Genomic DNA, 22,445 nt, shown 5'->3' with positions numbered 1-22,445 from the left:
GTTCTTTGGTGGTTGTGTGTGTATATGTGTGTGTGATGCAGAGAGGAATTTGTGTATATTATTGTGGTAGTGGTGGTGGTGGTGGTGGTGTGTGTGTGGTAGTTGTGGTAGTGTGTGTGCATATAACAATGAGATGACATCTCTTATTCTCCTTCTGGTGGAACTTGATGTCTGTGTTTTTGCCGTGTGTGTGTGTGTGTCTGTGTATGTGTCAGGTGCGTAATTAGCAAAATCGTGTCATTTATTCAATCTTGTTCCTTGTACTCTGTACTCTGAAATCAAATCCTGCTAAGGTCACAAGGCCAAGCCTGTTCTCTATTCTTCCCAGTTCAGTACTGGGGTCAATTCTGCCACCACCACCACCACCCCTTTTCCCTCTCTTCCCTTATAATCCATAATATGATAATCTAGTCTTTCCACATCATCATCATCATCATCATCAACACCCTGGACATTACTGTCTCAACTCTTTGGCCTCATGGGAACCAGTCACCCAGTTTTCATCGCATCATAAGTGACCGAGGTCACAGCAGTCCCCTTGAAGTGGGGGGTCAGTTTGTTGCAGGGTGATTCATTGACAGCTGAGTGGACTGGGGCAACATACACGATGAAGTGTTCAGTGCAGGAATTGAAACCACAATGTTGCAGTCATGGGTGCAACACCCTGACCACTGGGCCACATGGTGACATGTCAGTTCTGTCAGAGGGTTATCCTCTGTCTGAGGTCACACATGTCTGTGGTATATTCGGTCTCTTGTACTTTAACCCTTTCGTTACCAACCCGGCTGAAACCGGCTCTGGCTCTTTAGTACAAATGTCTGGTTTTCAAAAGTTCTGAATTAAAACCTTCCACCAAACCTTACACACAATTTATGTCCCTAACTCTAGCTAATGATAACGATGTTATTTTACTTAATTCTTTGTTATATTTAACATAATTGGAAGAAACACTGAGCATCTCAAAATAAATTCAGTAACGAAAGGGTTAATTGCAGGAGAGAGATTCACTTGATCCAAACAATTGAATGGTCACCATCAACACCAATGGACAGAGACTTTGTCATGTGTCGGATGTACTTATGGTTGTGTGTGTGTATAGTGATGACAGTATATGCTATGGTTCTGTACTCTATGGGACAGAGGGTTGTGTAAATAAGTTAGTTCTGGCAGAACAGTGATTTATGATCAAAGACAGTCCAGCCATGACGATCTCATCAAACATGTTAACCAATGTCTCCTTCGGTGTGTGATTTGAAGAATATTTAGTTGCTATTTTTAGCAGATCGAGCGATGATATAGAGGCTCCCTTTGTTGGCTCTTGTAGTATGTAGGGGGTTAGAGGGATGCAGGTGGGGAGCAGAGATAGTTGGGGGGGGACGTGATGGTGGTGGTAAGTCTTTATGAGGTTAGTGTGTGATGGTAGATTTAGTGGTGATGACAGTGTGAGGTGGTGGCAGTGGTGATGTGGTGTAATGGCAATGATATATGATAGAAGCTGCTGGTGGTGATGGTAATGGTTCAAGGTCAGCCATGGGTTCTCCCTGACTGCCCCCCCCCACACCCGGGTTTTGTTATGACATAGTGCAGAGGTGGAGGCTATATGGAGGAGACAGGCAATAGTATAGGGAAGGAATTTGGGTCAGGTTTGCTGTGGTGGTGGTGGTGGTGGTCATGGCGGTGGCTTGTAGAGGTGTGTGATGTTTACAGCTTGCTGCTGAAAATGTCACTGAGTGTAAAACTGGTATTTTATACATACATACATATATATATATATGTGTGTGTCTCTGTGTGTGTATATATATATGTATGTGTGCATGTATGCACATATATGTGGATACATGTAGGTGTGTATATACATTTATGTTTGTATATGTATATGTATATATATATATATGTATGTGTGCATATATATATATATATACATGCATGTGAGTGAGTGTTTATATATATATATATATGTATGTATGTATGTATGTATATGTACATATATGTATGTATATATATGTGTGTGTGTATATATATATTTATATATATATATATATATATATATATATATATATAAAATCAAAACAAGCAACAGGATATCAAGATATCATTATTTTGATTTTATTCACCTTACTTCTGAGCTGAGCTGTGCGGATAATACCATACTGACTTCGTGCTTCAACTGAAGTACCGAATTCAACTGAATCTCAATTATTTCTTGTGTGTGTGCGGGTATGTATATATATATATAATATATATATATATATATATATATATATATATATAATATATATATATATATATATATATATATATGTATGTATGTGGGGGCAGCCATAATATATATATATATATATGTTTACATAGATATGTATATATTTATGTTTATATGTATAATATATATATGTATATATATATATATATATATATATATATATATATATATATATGTATGTATTATATATATGTATATGTATATATGGGGTGGGGGGAGCATGAGATAATTATGATCTCTTTAGGACCAATAAGTGCAGTCAGTTCTCAGTTGAGATATTTTAGGTTTGTAATCCTATTAAAGATGAAGGTTACATGGAGACACTGTGTAATCGCCACGAGCCACCACCGCCACACTGCCATCAGTCTCCACACCCCCAACTCCCTCCCACACCATATCTGGCAGATAGGTGGACAAGGCACCACCCCACCTCCACCATCTGTTGTGTGAATGTGGAAAATTTTCTTAGAATCACCTCTCACTGCTGCTGGTTGTTGTTCTTGTTGTTGTAATTTAGCCCCAGGTCAGTCCCTGATCCAACATATGTTATTGGTTTGTGGTGTGGTGTGTGTTTGCCTATGTGTGTATGTGTGATGACTGTCGTTTTATTCCACTGAGAATGCCTTTGCCTTTCATACTTTCGGGGTCAATCTAATCGACTGCCGCTCCCTCCCCCAAAATTCTGGGCCTTGTGCCTTGAGTAGAAAAGATTTTGTTAAAAGTGGCAAGCTGGTAGAACTGTTAGCATATCAGACAAAGGTGCAGCTATTAGTGCCATAGCTTTTGCCATTCTCACTTGAGAGAACTTCTCCCAATATATCTTGAAGAGTTTTTTGTACTACTTGACATTTAATTCTATTCCTTTCATAAGCAGAGATATATATTCTTTTTCTTTGCCCTTTTCTGGATTAGCTCCTGTAGCAAGGAAATGCTGTTTGGGCTTATAAAATTTTCTCACTTGCATTGTAACACCAGACTTCATTATCCCATAATAAAAACAAAATTAAAACTCTAATTAAGTGATTAGAGGGTTTATTTCACTGCTAATGCTTGTGGGTTAGCAATCCTTTTGGAAGCTGTGATGGGTTTGATTTCACCTTAAAATGTTAGGAAAACTTTTGTCTTTCTGAATGAACATTATCATTATCATTGTCATCAGTTTTCCATGCTGGACGGCTTGACCGGAACTGGCAAGGCCAGGAGTCAGCCTTGGTTCCATTGTCTGTTTTCGCTTGGTTTCTACAACTGGGTGCCCTTCCTGATGCCAACCACTTCACAGAATGTATTGAATGCTTTTTCAAATTTTGGCATAGTACCAGCAGTTTTTGAGGGAAGGGGAAGGCCAATTACATCAACACCAGTGGTCAACTGGTACTTATTTTATTGGCTGTTTAAGGATGAAGGCAAAGCTGAGCTCAGAACGTAAAGATGGATAAAATGTCTCTTGGCATTTTGTCTGATATGCTAACAGTTCTACCAGCTTGCCACTTTTAACAAAATCTTTTCTACTCTAGGCACAAGGCCCAGAATTTTGGGGGAGGGGGCGGCAGTCGATTAGATCGACCCCGAAAGGATGAAAGGCAAAGGCATCTTCAGTGGAATTTGAACTCAGAATGTAAAGACAGACAAAATAAAAGGCAAAGTATTCTTTTCTATTCTAGGCATAAGGCCTGAAATTTTGTGGAGGGAGGGGGCCAGTGGATTAGATCGACCCCAGTACACATCTGGTGCTTAATTTATTGACCCAGAAAGGATGAAAGATAAAGTCAACTTCAGTGGAATTTGAACTCAGAACATAAAGATAGGTGAAATACCTCTAAGCATTTTGTCCAGTGTGCTAATGATTCTGTCAGTTTTCCACCTTAATTATAATAATAATTACCATCATCTTTATTAGTAACAAAAGCTCAAAGAGATATATAATGTTCATGGGAGATTATAAAGAAAGAGAAGGAAAATGTGGTGTGATAATGCAAAAATGAAGGTAGGCGTGAGAAACCTGCAATATATGGAAAGATGTATTAAGAATTTTAAAGGTAGGCATACATGTGTGCGCACACACACACACATTCCTGAAATTTTGTGTAAGTGCAGCCAAATGCCCCAATGAGCATTTTTTGAGACATTTGGTGTTGAAAAATAAGTTTGGTGTAATGCTTAATTTTAATTCTACCAATAATCTACCGTTCACATGTTGTTTGTATTCTGGTCATACTTTAGAAAAGCCCATGGCACTACAGATGAATAATTTTGTCTATTAATAATTCGTTTGATTTTTGAAAGCCACTGAATTCATCTTCATTCTCTTAATTTTCTTTTTTATTTTCCTGAGGCAGTATTTTTTTGTTGTCATTGTTTGAAAGAATCTGTTCCTCATCACTTGTTTTTCTTGTCCTGCATTGAGGCTTCTTTTTCTCTGTAATTATTTTTTCCCTTCGTTACATAATGAAGGTGTAATACTACTGGTTGGAACTGTTATGGAACAGGTTGTTTGTTCATCTATTTCTGATAGTCAGCATAAAAATATTTCTAATTTGCTTAGCCTTTCCAATACTTCTCTGCTTTCAACTCTAAGGAGATTTTCACTCTTAACAAATCTGACGGTTAGGCTTTCTACTCTGTATCATTAATTCCACGCCCTTTGTCTAGGTGCCTTCTACTGTACACAGTTCCAGCGTGGCTCTGTGGCCTCTGAATTATGACTTACTAACCCATTTTGGCCCTCCCTAACCACATGTCACTTTTCATTAATCCTTCTTTGACCTCTCTCCCAAAAGTCACTACTTAGAGATGAATCTATGTCATTTTTTGATGTCTCTTACTGCCACTCTTGTATTTCTTTGACCTATGTACCAGGGTACAAATATATTGCCAGAGATATGTCTGGCAATTCCAGCCAGTGTATTACTTGTATCTTCAGTTTTAAAGGTGCAGCTATCAGTGCCATAGCTTTTGCCATTCTCACTTGAGAGATCTTCTCCCAATATATCTTGAAGAGTTTTTGTACTACTTGACATTTAATTCTATTCCTTTCATAAGCAGAGATATATATTCTTTTTCTTTGCTCTTTTCTGGATTAGCTCCTGTAGCAAGGAAATGCTGTTTGGGCTTATAAAATTTTCCCACTTGCATTTTTTTTTCATGTAACCTTAATACATCTAAAAAGTTCTATATGTTCAGTTCATATTAAGGGAAGGTTTGCCTTCACACAACAACTGCTGTGTGAACAGACCCTCATTATTTGAAACCAAGAATCACTGATACTATTTTTGTTGTTGTTGTTGTTGTCATCGCCACCATCATCGTCGTGTCCTAAATTACTTATTTGAGAATTTGGCACTTTTTCTCCAGTTAATTGTTCACTAAAACTGGGTTTTCATTTTCCTCTTGTACACTCAGTTGTGTGTTTTGATTTGTTTTTGTTTTTGTTTTTTTGCCATTGCAGTGTTTAGTCTTGTGTGGTGACCATTTTCGACGTGAAAATGAAATGTATGCGAATAAAAGTTTAAAAGTTTTATGAAACAAACCTCATGTTTTTGCAGGTTGTCTCACTCCACATATTGAGAGCAGACCTTCCTGAGGAGGTTATTGTCATCTTTACAAATACTTCAATGAAAATTTCATTTGATAAGATTTGAATTGATCAGTTTTCAAAGAGGGAAGCAAGATAGCTTCTTCACACAATGGAAGTCAATAATAATAATAATAATAACCAGGCAATAGCTCTCATGGCTTCTGATCTTAACTGATTGGAAGTGTTATTATGTACATTGTTTTGTCTTGGTATAAAAGATGGGCTACAGCAAATATTCTGCTCAGTACCAAAGATTTGCTTGTCAATTGTTTGACCTTAACCAGTTGAGCATGTCCCTTAGTGGCTGAAGATATGTGCATCTCTGATCACGAGCAGAAGTAGTGGGGGAGCATCATAGCCATGTGTTGAGAGGGATTCTTTGGGGTTGGAATAATTCACCTTTGGAAACATACGTGTTTCATTCAACATACTTAAACAAGCCTTATTCAGGGACCTTTTGAGCAGGATGTGCTACTCAACCTGAAAAAAATTCTAACTGGGCCCCACCTGCAAGGTCATGTGCTGTTAATCTTGATATGAGATCACCATGTCACGCACATATTTGTTGTGATGCATGTGCCTGGTGTACCCTTATCAGACGGGTAGCCATGAGGGATATACTGGGCTTCATATATTTTACCCCAGTCTCACTTTGATGGCATGCACTGCTCAATAATAATAATAATAAAAGGTGGCGAGCTGGCAGAAACGTTAGCATGCCAAGCAAAATGCTTAGCGGTATTTCATCTGCCACTACGTTCTGAGTTCAAATTCCACCGAGACCGACTTAGCCTTTCATCCTTTCGGGGTTGATTAAATAAGTACCAGTTATGTACTGGGGTGAATGTAATCAACTTAATCCCTTTGTCCTTGTTTGTCCCCTCTGTGTTTAGCCCCCTGTGGGCAATAAACAAATAAATAATAATAATAATAATAATAATAATTATTATTATTATTATTACTATTATTATTATTATTATTATTATATTATTATTATTATTATTATATTATTATTATTATTATTATTATTATATATTATTATTATTATTATTATATTATATTATTATTATATTATTATATTATTATTATTATTATTATTATTATATTATTATTATTATTATTATTATTATTATTATTATTTATTATTATTATTATTATTATTATTATTATTACTATTATTATTATTATTATTATATTATTATTATTATATTATTATTATTATTATTATTATTATTTCTACTATAGGCACAAGGCCAAAATATAATAATATTAATAATAACTGTTCTTGTGGTAATTGGTGCATTTGGTATAATGCCCAAACTACTTGCTAAGAAATTAAAGAATACAGAAAAAATGCTGTTTTGTTTTCCACAAGAATCCTAAGAAATATTCTTGACATTTCAGAATACTTGTTGCCATCAGATCTCAGTCTAACATCTACATCTCTGCTAATTAGTTTAACATGTATTACCTTTCTCTGGATGTGGTTCTATGTTCATGACCCCATAGATGCACAGTCCCAGAGAGGGAGCAATGCCTGTGTAGGACCGCCCCTCCCCCACATGAGACTTGTTGAGTGTCAGCATTCATTTGACCCTTTTGCAGTCAGACTACTCTGTCAAATGTAATGCTCATTTATTCTTTTGTCATTTTACTTGTTTCAGTCGTTTGACTGCAGCCATGCTGGAGCACCGCCTTTTAGTCGAACAAATCGACCCCAGGACTTATTCTTTGTAAGCCCAGTACTTATTCTATCGGTCTCTTTTACCGAACCGCTAAGTGACGGGGACGTAAACACACCAGCATCAGTTGTCAAGCAATGCTAAGGGGACAAACACACACACACACATACATACATACGACAGGCTTCTTTCAGTTTCCATCTACCAAATCCACTCACAAGGCATTGGTCGGCCCGGGGCTATAGCAGAAGACACTTGCCCAAGATGCCACGCAGTGGGACTGAACCCAGAACCATGTGGTTGGTCAGCAACCTACTTACCACACAGCCACTTCTGCGCCTGTGTGTGTGTGTGTGTGTGTGTGTGTGTATATATATATATATATATACGACGGGCTTCTTTCAGTTTCTGTCTACCAAATCCACTCACAAGGCATTGGTCGGCCCGGGGCTATAGTAGAAGACACTTGCCCAAGGTGCCACGCAGTGGGACTGAAACTGGAACCATGTGGTTGGTTAGCAAGCTGCTTACCACACAGCCACTCCTGCATTATTTTGAATTTCTCACACACGATCTGATTTCATTGATGTAATTCTTTATTATTAAAATGACATTGTAGGTTATGTGTGAGAGGCCAGATTTAGCTGGTTTGAACATCAAATAGGTGGAATATTTGGGCCTGATATGGATGGTTTAAATGCTGAAGAATTAATAAACATATTTGTTGTATTTGCTCATGTACAAGTCACACCCCAAATTTAGTATCAAACCTTGGTATGGAATCATCCCCCCCCACCCGGTCATATTTTTAGTTTTGCATTGCTTGTATGTCTGGTGAGTGCCTGTGATTATATTGATGATGATGATGATGATGATGATGTGAGATTGTGTGTGTTTATTGCCAAGAGACAGAAGGTTGTATGACAAAAAGGACATGGGGGTAGAGAGGTAAGTGTTAAGGGGTGTTAGAGTAATGAGAGGCTCTCAAAGAGACCAATGATGTTCACTTGACAGCTTTCACCTCTTCCCTGCATTCCACATCTCCATCCACATCTCTGCCGTCTCCCACTCTCCTTCCACATTCCCCATGAACTTAACAACGTATCTACCCACTTACCCTGCTCACCTCTCTATCACTTATATTTTCTTCCTGTAACTTGGGAATATGCCCTGACTACATCATCACTACTATCTTCTCTCTCTCTTCCGACTGGATTAACAATGTAAATCCCTTATAATAAGACACCTTTTGGGAGCTGTGATGGGTTTGATTTCACCTTAAAATGTTGGGAAAAATTTTGTCTTTCTGAATGAGCATCATCATCATCATCATTGTCATCAATTTTCCATGCTGACATGGGTTGGACGGCTTGACCAGAACTGGCAAGGCCAGGGGCCACCCCTGGTTCCTTTGTCTGTTTTCACTTGGTTTCTACAACTGGGTGCCCTTCCTAATGCCAACCACTTCACAGAATGTGTTGGATGCTTTTCCAAATTTTGGCATAGTGCCAATTATTCTGTCGTTCCTCTGTCATGCTTTAAGCCTCTCATCACCTGGCATAAAGCCACTTCATTCGATGCTACACCCCTTCCTCATCTGGGTGGTCATCTCTTGAAAGTCACCTGGCCACCTCACTGATGCTAATGCCACAGTAAAAGCACTTAGTTCACTCTATGAAGTGGGTGCCATTAAGAAAGGCAACTAGCTACAGGAAACCATGCCAAAGCAGACCTCATATATATTGTGTGTGTGTATGTATATGTATATATATATATGGCTCTGTGGTAAGTAGCTTGCTTACCACCACATGGTTCCAGGTTCAGTCCCACTGCATGGCACCTTGAGCAAGTGTCTTCTGCTATGCCTTGGGCTGACCAAAGCCTTGTGAGTGGATTTGGTAGATATTACTTTAAAATTATTATTATAGTTATGATAAATGTATTAATAATATTGCCACGCTAACATGGCAGTCCAGAAAAATAGGACGAATGCTGCCATTGATTAGCTCCAAGAGGCCATCATCTCTAGCTAGCTATGAGACACACAAACCTGTGTCCATTACAACCTTCAAACAGGTGAGGTCATCAGCTTCCCCATGCTGGTTCAGACATCCACAGACTAATTTCGGGGTATTTTCCCCTTATCAATGTGGAGTAGTCAAACCTAGCAGGTGTCGCTGTTGACTGTCTGTTCAAAGGTCTATATATATGGACACATGTTTGTGTGTCACATAGCTAGCTAGAGGTGATGGCCTCTTGGAGCTAATCAGCGGCAGCATTCGTCCTGTTTTTCTGGACTGCCATAGTCTTCTTTAGAGAGATTTTGAAATGATAAATGTACTCTAATGATTAATGACACTGAAAATATCAAAAATGAGATTAACTACTTTAATATGCTAATAATTTTAATGAATTAATTATTATAACATTCATGTGATACTTACTGTGCACCTACTTTTGCACACACATAACACACACACACACACATACACACACACTATATACACTCTCACACTCATACACACACACACACACATATAACATGTCTTGCAATATATTTACTGTTATCACCCATCTGTATATGTCTGTCTGTGTGTCTGCTGTTTTTCAGATGACATCCCCGATCCATGTCGCAATGTTGGCTGTGATACCACAATAAAGTACCAGTGTCCAAGGGATTCTTTACTTGTGGCCAATGTGAGTGGTGCAACCGGAAGCGCATCAATGGAGATCTGCTGCAAGGAGAGACTCACTTGTCAGTGCAATATGGATGCTTGCAACATACCAAAGTGCATTGTTGGATACCTTCCGCAGCGAGTGCACCATGGCACCAGAAAGCCAGGAGATTGCTGTGATAACTTCGTCTGTAAACGGAACAGTAAGTTTGTGTGGGGTTTTGCTGTAGGGTTATCTTGCGAGTAAGAAGTTACAGGTTTTGTTGCTTAACCCTTTCGTTACTATATTTATTTTGAGATGCTCTGTGTTCCTTTCAATTATTTTAAATATAACAAAGAATTTAGTAAAATAACTTAGTTTACCATTAAACAAGTGTTAGGAACATAAATTGCGACTAAGGTTTGGTGGTATATTTTAATGCAAAACTTATGGAAACAAGACATTTGTACTACAGAGCCAGAGCCGGCTTTGGCCAGGTTGGTAACGAAAGGGTTAATCCCCAGATTAACCCGATGAAAAAGGCCTTTGATCAAAGGTATTCCAACAGTGACCACCCCATTTATTTTTAGGGTTTGTTTAGGACTGCATTTTCTTTCTTTCTTTCTCTTTTCCAAAATGGTAGGATGCAATTTACTATTTCTAGCAAGTTCCTGGTTCAGCCTCACTGCATGGCTCCTTGAGCAGATGTTTTCCGTAGATCTGGGCCTAGCCTTTTAAGTGAATTTGATCGTTGGAAACTGAACGAAGCCCATCAGGTATATGTGTGTGTTAGTGTCTCTCTGTTTTGACATCATTTGATAGTTGTGTCACCATAAAGCAAGCAGTGCCCACCATTTCCAATCTTCTTTGGAAAAAAAAACCTATCTGGCCATTATGGAAGTATTTATTACCTAGCTTGGAAACAGGTAAGGGTTGGTGACAGGAAGGGCATCTCATCATCATCATCATCATCGTTTAACGTCCGTTTTCCGCGCTAGCACGGGTTGGACGGTTCGACCGGGGTCTGGGGAGCCAGGGGCTGCTCCAGGCTCCAGTCTGATCTGGCAGTGTTTCTACAGCTGGATGCCCTTCCTAACGCCAACCACTACCGCGAGTGTAGTGGGTGCTTTTTACGTGCTACCTGCACAGGTGCCAGAGGGGTCTGGTATCGGCCACGATCGGTTGGTGCTTTTTATGTGCCACCGGCACAGAAGCCAGTCGAGGCGGTGCTGGCATGGCCATAGAAAATCTGCCTCAACGGAAGGTGAATGCTAAACGATGATGATGATGATGATGATTTTAAACCAACAATGTAGTTTGCGTTGATCAGCGCGTTCTACCCTTCACCGACTCCCTACTTTCTTTAAAGTAGCGTACACATATCCCTTTAATGTGTTCAATCTTTAGACAGACAACACAGCCACCATTAGAACCGTGTGTGGAGGCACCAAAGTCCAATTGTCTCTCATATCTTTTAGTCTCGTCACATTCCAGCAATTCTCAAGACATTCCTTACATGACAATAACAAAACATCCCACACACACCACCACCACCACCACTACCACACTGCACCACCCTTCTCCACTACCTTACACTCCCGCACTTCCACCACCACCTTACACATCACCTTCCTCACCACCCCCTTACTAGGGAGGGCACCTGTTGACATGTTTTAATTTATCTCATGTTCTCCCCTCCACCTTCTCTCCCCTCCCCCCCTATCATCTTACACTACATCACCATCAAGTCATGAGGAAACCTCTCTGTGGTCTTTCCATCTGGTAGAAATAGCAGCCAAATTTCCCTCAAATGGCACTCCACCTTTTTAATAAAGGGAAGGACACATTAAACAGTGTAATTAAAGGTAACTTAAAAAAAAAAATGACAAGTCAGTCACATCCAGAATACTTTTGATCATAGGTCTGCTCCATCAGGACTGGCCTAGGGTTAAACAAAAACAACAACAACAATCACCAGGTGTCAGAACTGCATGTATTAAAGCAAGCAAAAGGGGTAGTGGAGTGAGGTTTGACTTGGCTTGCCTAACAGGTAAATATATATCATACCTGTGTAGCTGGTGTGTGTGTGTGTTGGGTAGGAAGTTGTGGCGGTGGTGGTGGTGGTGGTGGTGGCTAGGTTTTAAATAGTGGTATTGATAGGGTTAGGGAGGGGGAGCCATCTGGTGGGATGGTGTTTTTGTGTGTTGGTGTTTGTGTTGATGTCTTTGATGTATTCATTTGTTACACTTTTACTGTTCCTTATTGTGTAGAGGGGGAGGGGAGGGGGCGGAATGTAAGAAGATAAGACAACAAAGGCGACACAACAACAACAACCACCAAACTAGCACTAATAAGATCAGTTTGTGCCTGGTAGAAAAACAGATCTCTCTCTCTGTAAGGGTCACTTGTTCAGTTGATATCACCTTTCATTGTAAGGGACCTAGAAGTCCTAATGTGATGGAGGTTATGTATTTATCCTTCTGCTTAACGATCCTGAAGGTTTAAGTTGTCCGTGTTAGGACAAAGTAAGACCACAAGAATCATTAGCATGCTGGACAAAATACTTAAGCATGTTCTGAGTTCAAATTCTATGGAAATTGATCGACATCAAAATCATCAAAATCAAATGGAAATTGTAGTTGTGATCCCCGTGCCGGTGGCACATCAAAGGCACCATCCGAACATGGTTGATACTAGCGCCGCCTTGACTGGCTTCCATGCCGGTGGCATGTGAAAAGCACTGACCGATCGTGGTCATTGCCAGCTCCCACTGGCCCTTGTGCTGGGCCAGTGGCACGTAAAAAAGCATGGTTGGCTTTAGGAAGGGCATCCAGCTGTAGAAACATTGCCAGATCAGATTGGGGCCTGGTACAGCCTCCTGGCTTCCCAGAGCCCAGTCGAACTATCCAACCCATACCAGCAAGGAAAACAGACGTTAGATGATGATCATCCTCCTCATCATCACCACCACCACCACCGCCACCATCATCATCAACAACCTCCTCTTTTCAGGGTCAATAAAATATGTATCAGTAGAAACTAGGATCCGTGTCACTAACTTACCCCCTCCTCCCAAATTGCTGACCTTGTGCCAAAATTTAAAACCAGTATTAGAACAAAACGTCCCACAGTAAAGACGGAACGACCACAAGATGATCCCTGGAGATCTTTTAAATATTGATCCTAAATGATAAACTGGGTATATTTTATAGTTTATGATAGTTTGAAGAAGCTGTGAAATTACGAAAGATTATCTTCTCCTTATGTCATGTGACAGGTTATCACTGTCACATGATGGTTTACCCCCATCACCATGAGGAAGATTACCACTGTATCGGAGATGATTATTACTGCTCTGTGTGATGGAGTTACCTCTGTTCAATGTGTTGGATTCCTCCTGATTCATAGAATGGGTCTCCTTTGTACCATTTGATATTTCCTCTCTGATTAGACTACAACAGTGGAGTGGAAGCACTACGTCGGTTACGACGACGAGGGTTCCGGTTGATCCGAATCAACGGAACAGCCTGCTCGTGAAATTAACATGGCTGAGCACTCCACTGACACGTGTACCCTTAACGTAGTTCTCAGGGATATTCAGCGTGACACAGAGAGTGACAAGGCTGGCCCCTTGAAATACAGGTACAACAGGAACAGGAAGTAAGAGTGAGAGAAAGTTGTGGTGAAAGAGTACAGCAGGGATCACCACCATCCCCTGCCGGAGCCTCGTGGAGCTTTAGGTGTTTTCACTCAATAAACACTCACAACGCCCGGTCTGGGAATCGAAACCGCGATCCTATGGCCGCAAGTCCGCTGCCCTAACCACTGGCCATTATGCCTCCACACTACAACAGTAACCCCTGTAACAATAACAACAATCGTTTCTAATTTAGGTTCTAGGTCCGTAATTTTGAGGGCAAGGAACTAGTCGCTATCATTGAGCACCCAGTATTTGACAAATACTTTATTTTGATGTCCTTAAAAGGGCAAAAGTGGATTTTTAAAAAGTATTTGAATCCACAGAATATAAAGAGGCAGAAAGGTGGCAAACTGGGCAAAAACGTTAGCATGCCAGGCGAAATGCTTAGCGGTAGTTTAAATTCTGCTGGGGTCAACTTTGCCTTTCATCCTTTCAGGGTCGATAAACTGAGTACCAGTTGCGTACTGGAGTCGATCTAATCGGCTGAAATACCACTAGGCACTTTGTCAGGCATGCTTACGATTCTGCCAACTTACTGATGATAATGATGATGATGATGGTGCTGGTGCTGGTGATGATGATGTTGATGATAATAATAATAATAATAATAGTAATAACCCTTTCTCCTATAGGCACAAGACCTGAAATTTGTGGGGAGGGAGATAATCAGTTACATTAACCCCCAGTACTTAACTGGTATGTATTTTATCAACTCTAAAAGGATGAAAGATTAAGTTCAGCTTGACAGCATTTGAATAATAATGATAGTAATAGTAGTAGTAGTAGTAGTAGTAGTAGTAGTAGTAATAATAATTAATAATTAATAATTAATAATAATAATAATAATAATAATTTCTTTCATTAGCCACATGGGCATAGATGAGGGGGATGTCACAAGAATAGACAGTTTGTGAGGAGATTTACATAAAAGATAAGAAAGAAAGGAATAAAACAATCTTATTGACCTCAAAAGAATGAATTAGAAAGTTTACTTTGACAGGATTTGAAATCAGAAATCAAAGAACCACCTCTAAATAACCAGAAGGTACTTTGTCCGACATTGAACAGATCCTTCCAATCCAACCACCCAGTTTTTAATACGGGTACAATGCCTGAAGGTTGTGGAAAGGATTTAAGCAATTAAAATGAACCCCAAAATGTAACTGGTATTTTATTAACACCCCCCCCCCCCCCCCCCCGCTCCCCAAAAGATGAAAAGCAAACTTAACCTTGGTGGAATTTGAACTTAGAACCTCAAGAACCAAAAAACAAATATCAGAAAGCATTTTATCTGATGCTCTACAGATTCTGCCAAGTGTTTGATATTAACATTTGTATAACATTAACCCACCACCATCACCACCACCATCACCACCACCACTGACTTCACCACAGTTGCCACTACCACTATAACAGTTACCTGCCACCACTCCTCCCACACCTGCGAATGTCTTGTTAAATGTAATGACATTGAGATTCTTTACATTTCTGCGTCTTTGTATGATGGCATCTGTGTGATGGTGGTGGAGGAGGAAGTGATGGTGGTGAAGGTAATCTGTACATTACCTTTGGCGGTGGTGGTGGCGGCGGTTGCAGTGGTGGTGGTGGTGGTGGTGGTAATTTTAATATAGTAGCAAGAGATAGCTAGACAGGCTGACAAATTAATATTATTTAGGAATACATCTCAATATATTCTGTTTTGTAGAATACAAACTTCAATACTGTCCTGTCCAAGGTTTATAGAGCATACAGATTGTAGACGAGTGATGTGAAGGACACGCAAACACGAAGCTTCTCTCTCTCTCCATATATAAAAGCAGTTTTGATTATTTGGTCATTGATAATCAGGCATGGCTGTGTGGTAGGAAATTTGCTACCTGGCCACTTGGATCCGAGTTCAGTCCCACTGCATGGCACCTTAGGCAAGTGTCTTCCACTATAGCCCTGGTCCAGCCAAAGCCTTATGAGTGAATTACGTACATAAGAACTAAAAGAAACCTGTTTTATGTATGTCTTCTAGTATGTAAGGCTGCCTATTAAAGGTCGCCTCTTTTGTGTTTAAATGTACTCTAATTTTATATGGAAAATATGTTGTCTATTGACTTTTTATACATGCTGGACCACTGGTAGTGAAATTTCTAAAATTTGGCTACTGATCTTATTTGATATATATCTTTATATATAAAAGTCAAGTTGTGTGTCTGTCTCCTACGATTTAGATTCCTAACTACTCCCACATTTTGCGGTGCAGTTTAACCAAAACCGGGTATCTTATAGTCATGATTCATATCGAGCCCTTCTGGGTATTAGCGCACGTCTACGATGAGTCTACGATTTAAAAAAAATTTACCATCATTTTTTTCCATTTTAATGCATTTTTTTCGCTGTTATATAAGGGAAGTAACTCTCTAAAAATGTCTACGATGAGTCAACGATTTAAAAAAAATTTACCATCATTCTTTTTCCATTTTGAATGCATTTTTTGTTATTTTTTGGCTATAACTCTCTAAAAATGCTTATATAGTTATTTCCCTTACAAACCCGAGCAACACCGGGCGATACTGCTAGTATATATATATAGATCTTATTTGATATATATATATATATATACATATACATATAGTCAAATTGAAGAGTCATTATAAAAACTAGATGGAAATGTCTTGCATTATTCCTTATGATTAAGGTGACAAGCTGACAAACAGCAGCACAGCAGACAAAATGCTCAATGGAATTTCTTCCGGCTCTCTACATTCTGAGCACCAATTCTACCAAGGTCAACTTTGCCTTTCCTCCATTTGGGGTCAGTAACAGAAGTATCGGTTGAGATTTGGGTTTGATGTAATTGACTGTCCCCTCACCTAACATTGTTGTCATTATGCTAAAATTTAAAACTATCATTTCTCACGATTCCCTACATTCTGAGTTTAATTTTATCCTTTCCAGATTGTTTAAAGGGTACCAATTCTGTGGGGGGGAGGGCGCATGGCTTAGTGGTTAGGGTGTTGAACTCATGATCGTAAGGTTGTGGTTTCGATTCTTGGACTGGGCGATGCGTTGTATTCTTGAGCAAAACACTTCATTTTCACGTTGCTCCAGTCCACTCAGCTAGCAAAAATGAGTAATCCTGCGACAGACCGGTGGACCGGTGTCCCGTCCAGGTGGGGAATTTCTATGCCACTGAAACTGGGAAACCGGCCCTTATGGGCCTGGCATGGCTTGAGAAGGAACATTTAATTTTTTTATTTTAATTCTGGGTGGTGAAATTGTAGAACTGTAATGAAGAACAGAGAGGATGTTTTATGGAAACTGTACCTGGTCTTTGCAGTCTGGTGGTCACACCTGTGATAACAATAACAAAGAAACTGTATTGGCCTTGGGTTTCCCCTCAGACATCATTGGTGGCATGAGGAGAGGTGGTGGGGGACATGCATGCATGGGCAGCTGCTAGTTGTCCTGCATGCAAACCATGCCTATGTCTGCGAGGAACTTTACTGGTACAGAAAACCCTTAACAAGCCCTAACTGAAGAAGACTCTAGATCAGTAGTTACCAACCGCAGCTCCCAGGTCCTCATGTGGCCCTCAAGCATCCTTCTGGTGGCCGTTGACAGTCTTCCCTCTATAAATTCAATATATGTTCCTTTAATAGACTTTTGTTTTACTTTTTTGTGGTGCAGCCCTCTAAAAAAATTCAGGTCTAGATTTGGCCCTGATATTAAAAGGGTCTAGGGCCACTGCTTTTGATACCAGCACAAATAACAGGAATGTGGCATTTGGATAGGCAAGAAATGGAATAAAACTGACATTGTTATTCATTAAACCAAGAAGTAAATAATTTCAGTCTCGTTATAAAAATACTAATTAATATATAGAATTTAATGAATGATGTTCAGTAAGTGACGGCTGCTAATGTATTGTTCAACAAGTACAATATCCACTGTTTTCCAGGTTCAGTTTTTATGGTGTTGCGTAATGTTTGTTAATCACATGCAGCATGAGATCAGTTTTGTAGTGCGTAAAATGTCACTGTAACATAAGCGGAAATTAAACTGCGCTTCAGAAGTCTCATCTGTGCAGAGTGGAAAGCATGGTGTGTCTGTAGTGTTCCTCGTGATGGAGCTAATTTTAAGACGTATTATTTCATATGACCTTGGAAAATAATAATAAGTATGATAATAATAATGATTTCTAATTTAGTTCAAAAGGCAGCGTTTTGAGGTGAAGTGAGACAGCCAATTACATTGACCTCAGTACTTGACTGGTACTTTATTTTGACACTAAAAGAACGAAAGGTTAAATTGACTTGTATGACATAGCAATAAGGAAATCTGTTCGTGTGGCCTGTGTATATCTATGTGTCCATTTACCTCTCTCTCTCTCTCTCTCTCTCTTTCACTCTTTTAACTACTAAATCCACAAGTTCTTTTTATTCTCTCTGCTTATTTCCTCGTGTTCCTTTCTGTTGAAGAGCATAGGCTCAAAACGTAAAAGACTTTCTCACTTTCCCGAGTTTCAAACTAATACACCTGCTTCTTGTTCATACACTTGTCTTCATCTTTTGTTTTTCTGTAAATTTCAACTATATATGTGTGTGTGTGTGTATATATATAGAGAGAGACAGACAGACAGATAGATAGATAGATATAGATATGTGTTTGTGTATTTATATATCATCATCATCATCATCATCATTTAACGTCCGCTTTCCATGCTAGCATGGGTTGGACGGTTCAACTGGGGTCTGGGGAGCCCGAAGGCTGCACCAGGCCAATCATCATCATCATCATTGTTTAACAGCCATTTTTCCATGGGTGCACTGGTCAGATGAGTGTATATATTTATGCATGCATGCACACACACTCACTCACACACACACACACACACACACACACACGTGTATCTGAGTCTAATCAAACTATTTTAAATGATAATGATTATGTGTGTGTGTGTATGCCAGGACTGCCTGACTGTCTCCCATGCCAGTGGCATGTAAAACACATCATCCAAACGTGGCTGATGCCAGTAGCCCTTGACCGGCTTCCCATGCCAGTGGACCTTAAAAGGCACTATTTGTTTGAATGTAATCGATGCCAGGCCCACCTGACTGGCTCCCATGCCGGTGGCACGTAAAAAGCACCCACTAGACTCTCGGAGTGGTTGGTGTTAGGAAGGACATCCAGTTGTAGAAACACTGTCAGATCAGATTGGAACTTGGTGCTGCCATCTGACTCTCCAGACCCAGTCAAACTGTCCGACCCCTGCCAGCATGGAAAATGGACATTAAATGATGATGATGATGATGATGATGATGATACATGCACTAACATATGAATAGCTATATATATATTTCTTTACTACCCACGAGGGGCTAAACACAGACGGGACAAACAAGGACAGACAAACGGATTAAGTCGATTACATCGACCCCAGTGTGTAACTGGTACTTATTTAATCGACCCCGAAAGGATGAAAGGCAAAGTCGACCTCGGCGGGATTTGAACTCAGAACGTAGAATAGCTATATAGGAACAGTTACTCCCATACACATGCATAAAAGAGTTTTAAAAAGACTGAAAAGATAACTTACGAGACTTGAAGAATTTTCCTACCAACTGCTTTCTGGATGGACTGACCGCTGGCTGCCACCATTACCTATCACACTGTACTGCCATTTAGGTCCCTGTTGTCTTAATTTACCAATAAATTATCAGTTGGTTCAATTGAGGTTCTTTCTTCTGACCAGCATCATTTTCTTGCCTGTTACTATGGTAACTAAATTAAGGGGTGGGGGTGGAGGTATTTCATGTTGGATGCCAAAAATTTTTTTATTGAAGTGTCCTCTTTTAGTTGGAGGAAGAAAACAAAGACCTAGTGGTCATTGTTAGCAATTCCCAAAGAAAAAAGAATTATAATTTTCTTTTTAAATGAAGACTTTATTTTGCCAAATTAATTTACATAGCTTAGTGGAAACTGCAGCATGGTAGATAACTATGGACATGTTTTGGTCCACCATACCTCATCAGTAGAGTATATTCTATTCAAACCTGCTTGATCAGTTAACAAAGATTTTACATCTATAGAAAAATATTGGTGTGGCTCTGTGGTTAAGAAGCTTGTGTGCCAACCATGTGATCTTGGGTTTAAGCCCCACTGCACAGCACCTTGAGCAAGGGTCTTATGCTTCTCCCATACCTCTTGTCTACCGTCCTATCTACTCCCTGTCGTACACCTCTTCTTTGTCCTTTCTTTGTAGTTCCCCTCATACGGCCCTTATTTTCATTATTCTCTACTTAAAAGTACAAATATGTAGATTCTTTTTTCTTCCAGAAAATTGTGCGCTGGTGAAATGCCCTAAGCCAAAATCTTGTCCCAAGGACAGTGTCAACATGGTGAAAAAACTCAGCAAGGATGGCTGTTGTTCTGCTGAATCTGTGTAAGTATTGAGTCTATGTTTGTGTTTTTATATCTGTATGTGGTTGTCACTTTGTGTGTGTGTGTGTGTGTGATCAGTTTAATATAATATTACATATCATATCTCACTCTGTCTCTCTTTTCTTTGTCCTTGTTTCAGGTGCCAGTGCCAGCACAGAGACAGGTGCCCTGCTGTTGAATGCTCTCAAAACTTTAGAATTGAGGTGGTGGAGAAGGCGACCCACCAGCCTGGTTCCTGCTGTGATAAATTCAAATGTGTTAACAGTAAGTATATGAAACAATTCCATAAAAAGAGGAGGTTGGAGCTAGCTGTAGGTTAGCTCTCACTGTGTAGGTTTATAATCTACAGTCTACTCATGCCCATCCCAACTTATATATCTATCATCTAATTGTCCAAGGTACCCTTTTTTTTAAAGCAGCAGGTGTGATTTGAAGGAGATTTGACTGCCATTTCTAGCTGATCAGCAGCCATGTAGCTGTCCCTCACTGATTCAGTTGGAGGTTGGTGTATGTATACATGTATGTGGTGGTTTGTGATAGTCTATGTGTGTGTAGTAGTTTGTGGTACTTAGTGAGTAGTAGTAGTAGTAGTAGTAGTAGTAGTAGTAGTAGTAGTAGTCGTGGTGGTGGTAGTAGAAGTTGTAGTAGTAGTAGTAGTAGTAGTAGTAGTAGTGGCAGCAGCAGCAGCAGTCAGAGGTGGTGTATGTGTTTGTGTGTGATAGTATACATGGTCTGTTGTAGTAGTACACCCACACCCACATGTGTTTAGGTGCCTCCCCCCCAGTCCTTCTGAACTCTCCCCTAACTCCTTCTTTAACCCCCTTCTAACCCTCTTCTGTTTTCGTGTTGTGACAGAGAACAGCTGTTTTTCTCGTGGTCAGTCCTACCAACATGGAGATGTGTGGAAACTGGACAACTGCACCAAATGCAGCTGCAAGAATGGCCTGACGTATTGCCAGCGGCAGACATGCAGAAGCTTGCAGTGTAAATGGGTAACGATTCCTGTTGGGGAATGTTGTCCAGTTTGTAATGGTAAGTTGAGGCATTCCAGGTGTTGCACTTTTGTGTGTGTGTGTGTTTTGGTGGTGGTTGTCACAGGAGAAAGGCCATAACTCATGATATTTTCTGGTCTTCCGAGAGAAAAGCGCCCTCACTTCTGCCTGTCTATTCTAACTAATGGTTACATTACGCAAGGAGCCATAGAAAGCCAGGTATCAAAATAGTGAATTATTTAGGGGCAGGAGACCTGATCTGATAATGTGTGTAAAATACAAGTACTGTAAATCCTCGAGTATAATCTGCATTTTTTCCCCAAAATTTAAAGTTCAAAATCCCTAGTGCGTACTATATACGAGGTTAAAAATGAAAATTATTTTCTAAACAATGTCCGAGTCTCTATTTGCTGTCTGGCAATGTTTATTCAGACGCATTTTGTGATGTCGGGGGTGAAAATACCTTAAGCTAAGCCTGAAAGCAATGAAGTCATAAAAGAATCATCCATAACTTGCAGTAAGCAACATTTATTAAACGTTATTACTGTTATTTCTTTATTTTCTGCAAACAAAATGCACAAAAAAGCTACACGTTTGCATTGTGTTATATATACAATAATAATAAAGGACATTACCATATACATTTTTACAAACCAAGGACGTTATATAGACCTCCTTGACTCAAGTTAGAGAAGGGGTGCGTATTATACACAAGGTTTAGGTTTTTCAGAGGTACAGCCCCCTAAAAATCCCCGGCGTGTTATACTCAAGGGCGGACTATACTCGAGGATTTACGGTATGCATTTGTGTGTATATATCATCATCATCACCATCATCATTTAACATCCGTTTCCCATGCTGGCATGAGTCTGACAATAGCTGGCCATCCAGAGAGCTGCATCAGACTTCAATTGTCTGTTATGTCATAGTTTCCACAGCTGGATACCCTTCCTAATGCCAACCACTTTACACAGTGGACTGGGTGCTTTTTATGTGACACCAGCGCAGGTGCTGGTGTCACATGGTGCCAGCATGGGGGCTCTACATGTGGCACCAGCACATCTGTGTTTATCTGGAGCAAGTTAATTATTGTAATACATGTAGAGGTTTGTGTGTTTACATGACTTTGTGTAGAAAACTGGGTGTTTAC

At 39.8% G+C, this 22,445-nt stretch overlaps 1 protein-coding gene across 4 annotated transcripts in view; it reads left to right on the top strand.

Annotated features, from left to right (window-relative positions):
- Positions 1-22,445, top strand: part of LOC115212848 (cysteine-rich motor neuron 1 protein) — a 108,135-nt gene that overhangs the window by 59,784 nt on the left and 25,906 nt on the right. For all 4 annotated transcript variants that reach the window (XR_004999807.1, XM_029781625.2, XM_029781623.2 and 1 more), the window contains exons 2-5: positions 10,128-10,394; positions 20,199-20,304; positions 20,443-20,567; positions 21,159-21,335. Coding sequence is in view for 3 of the 4 variants with exons in the window: in XM_029781625.2 (XP_029637485.1) it covers positions 10,128-10,394; positions 20,199-20,304; positions 20,443-20,567; positions 21,159-21,335 (675 nt within the window). In the remaining variant the exon portion in view is untranslated. The remainder of the gene's footprint in view (positions 1-10,127; positions 10,395-20,198; positions 20,305-20,442; positions 20,568-21,158; positions 21,336-22,445) is intronic.

The sequence above is a fragment of the Octopus sinensis genome, linkage group LG6, assembly GCF_006345805.1.
Source record: "Octopus sinensis linkage group LG6, ASM634580v1, whole genome shotgun sequence".
Taxonomy (NCBI): Eukaryota; Metazoa; Mollusca; class Cephalopoda; order Octopoda; family Octopodidae; genus Octopus; species Octopus sinensis.
This window is presented reverse-complemented; position numbering and strand designations above follow the sequence as displayed.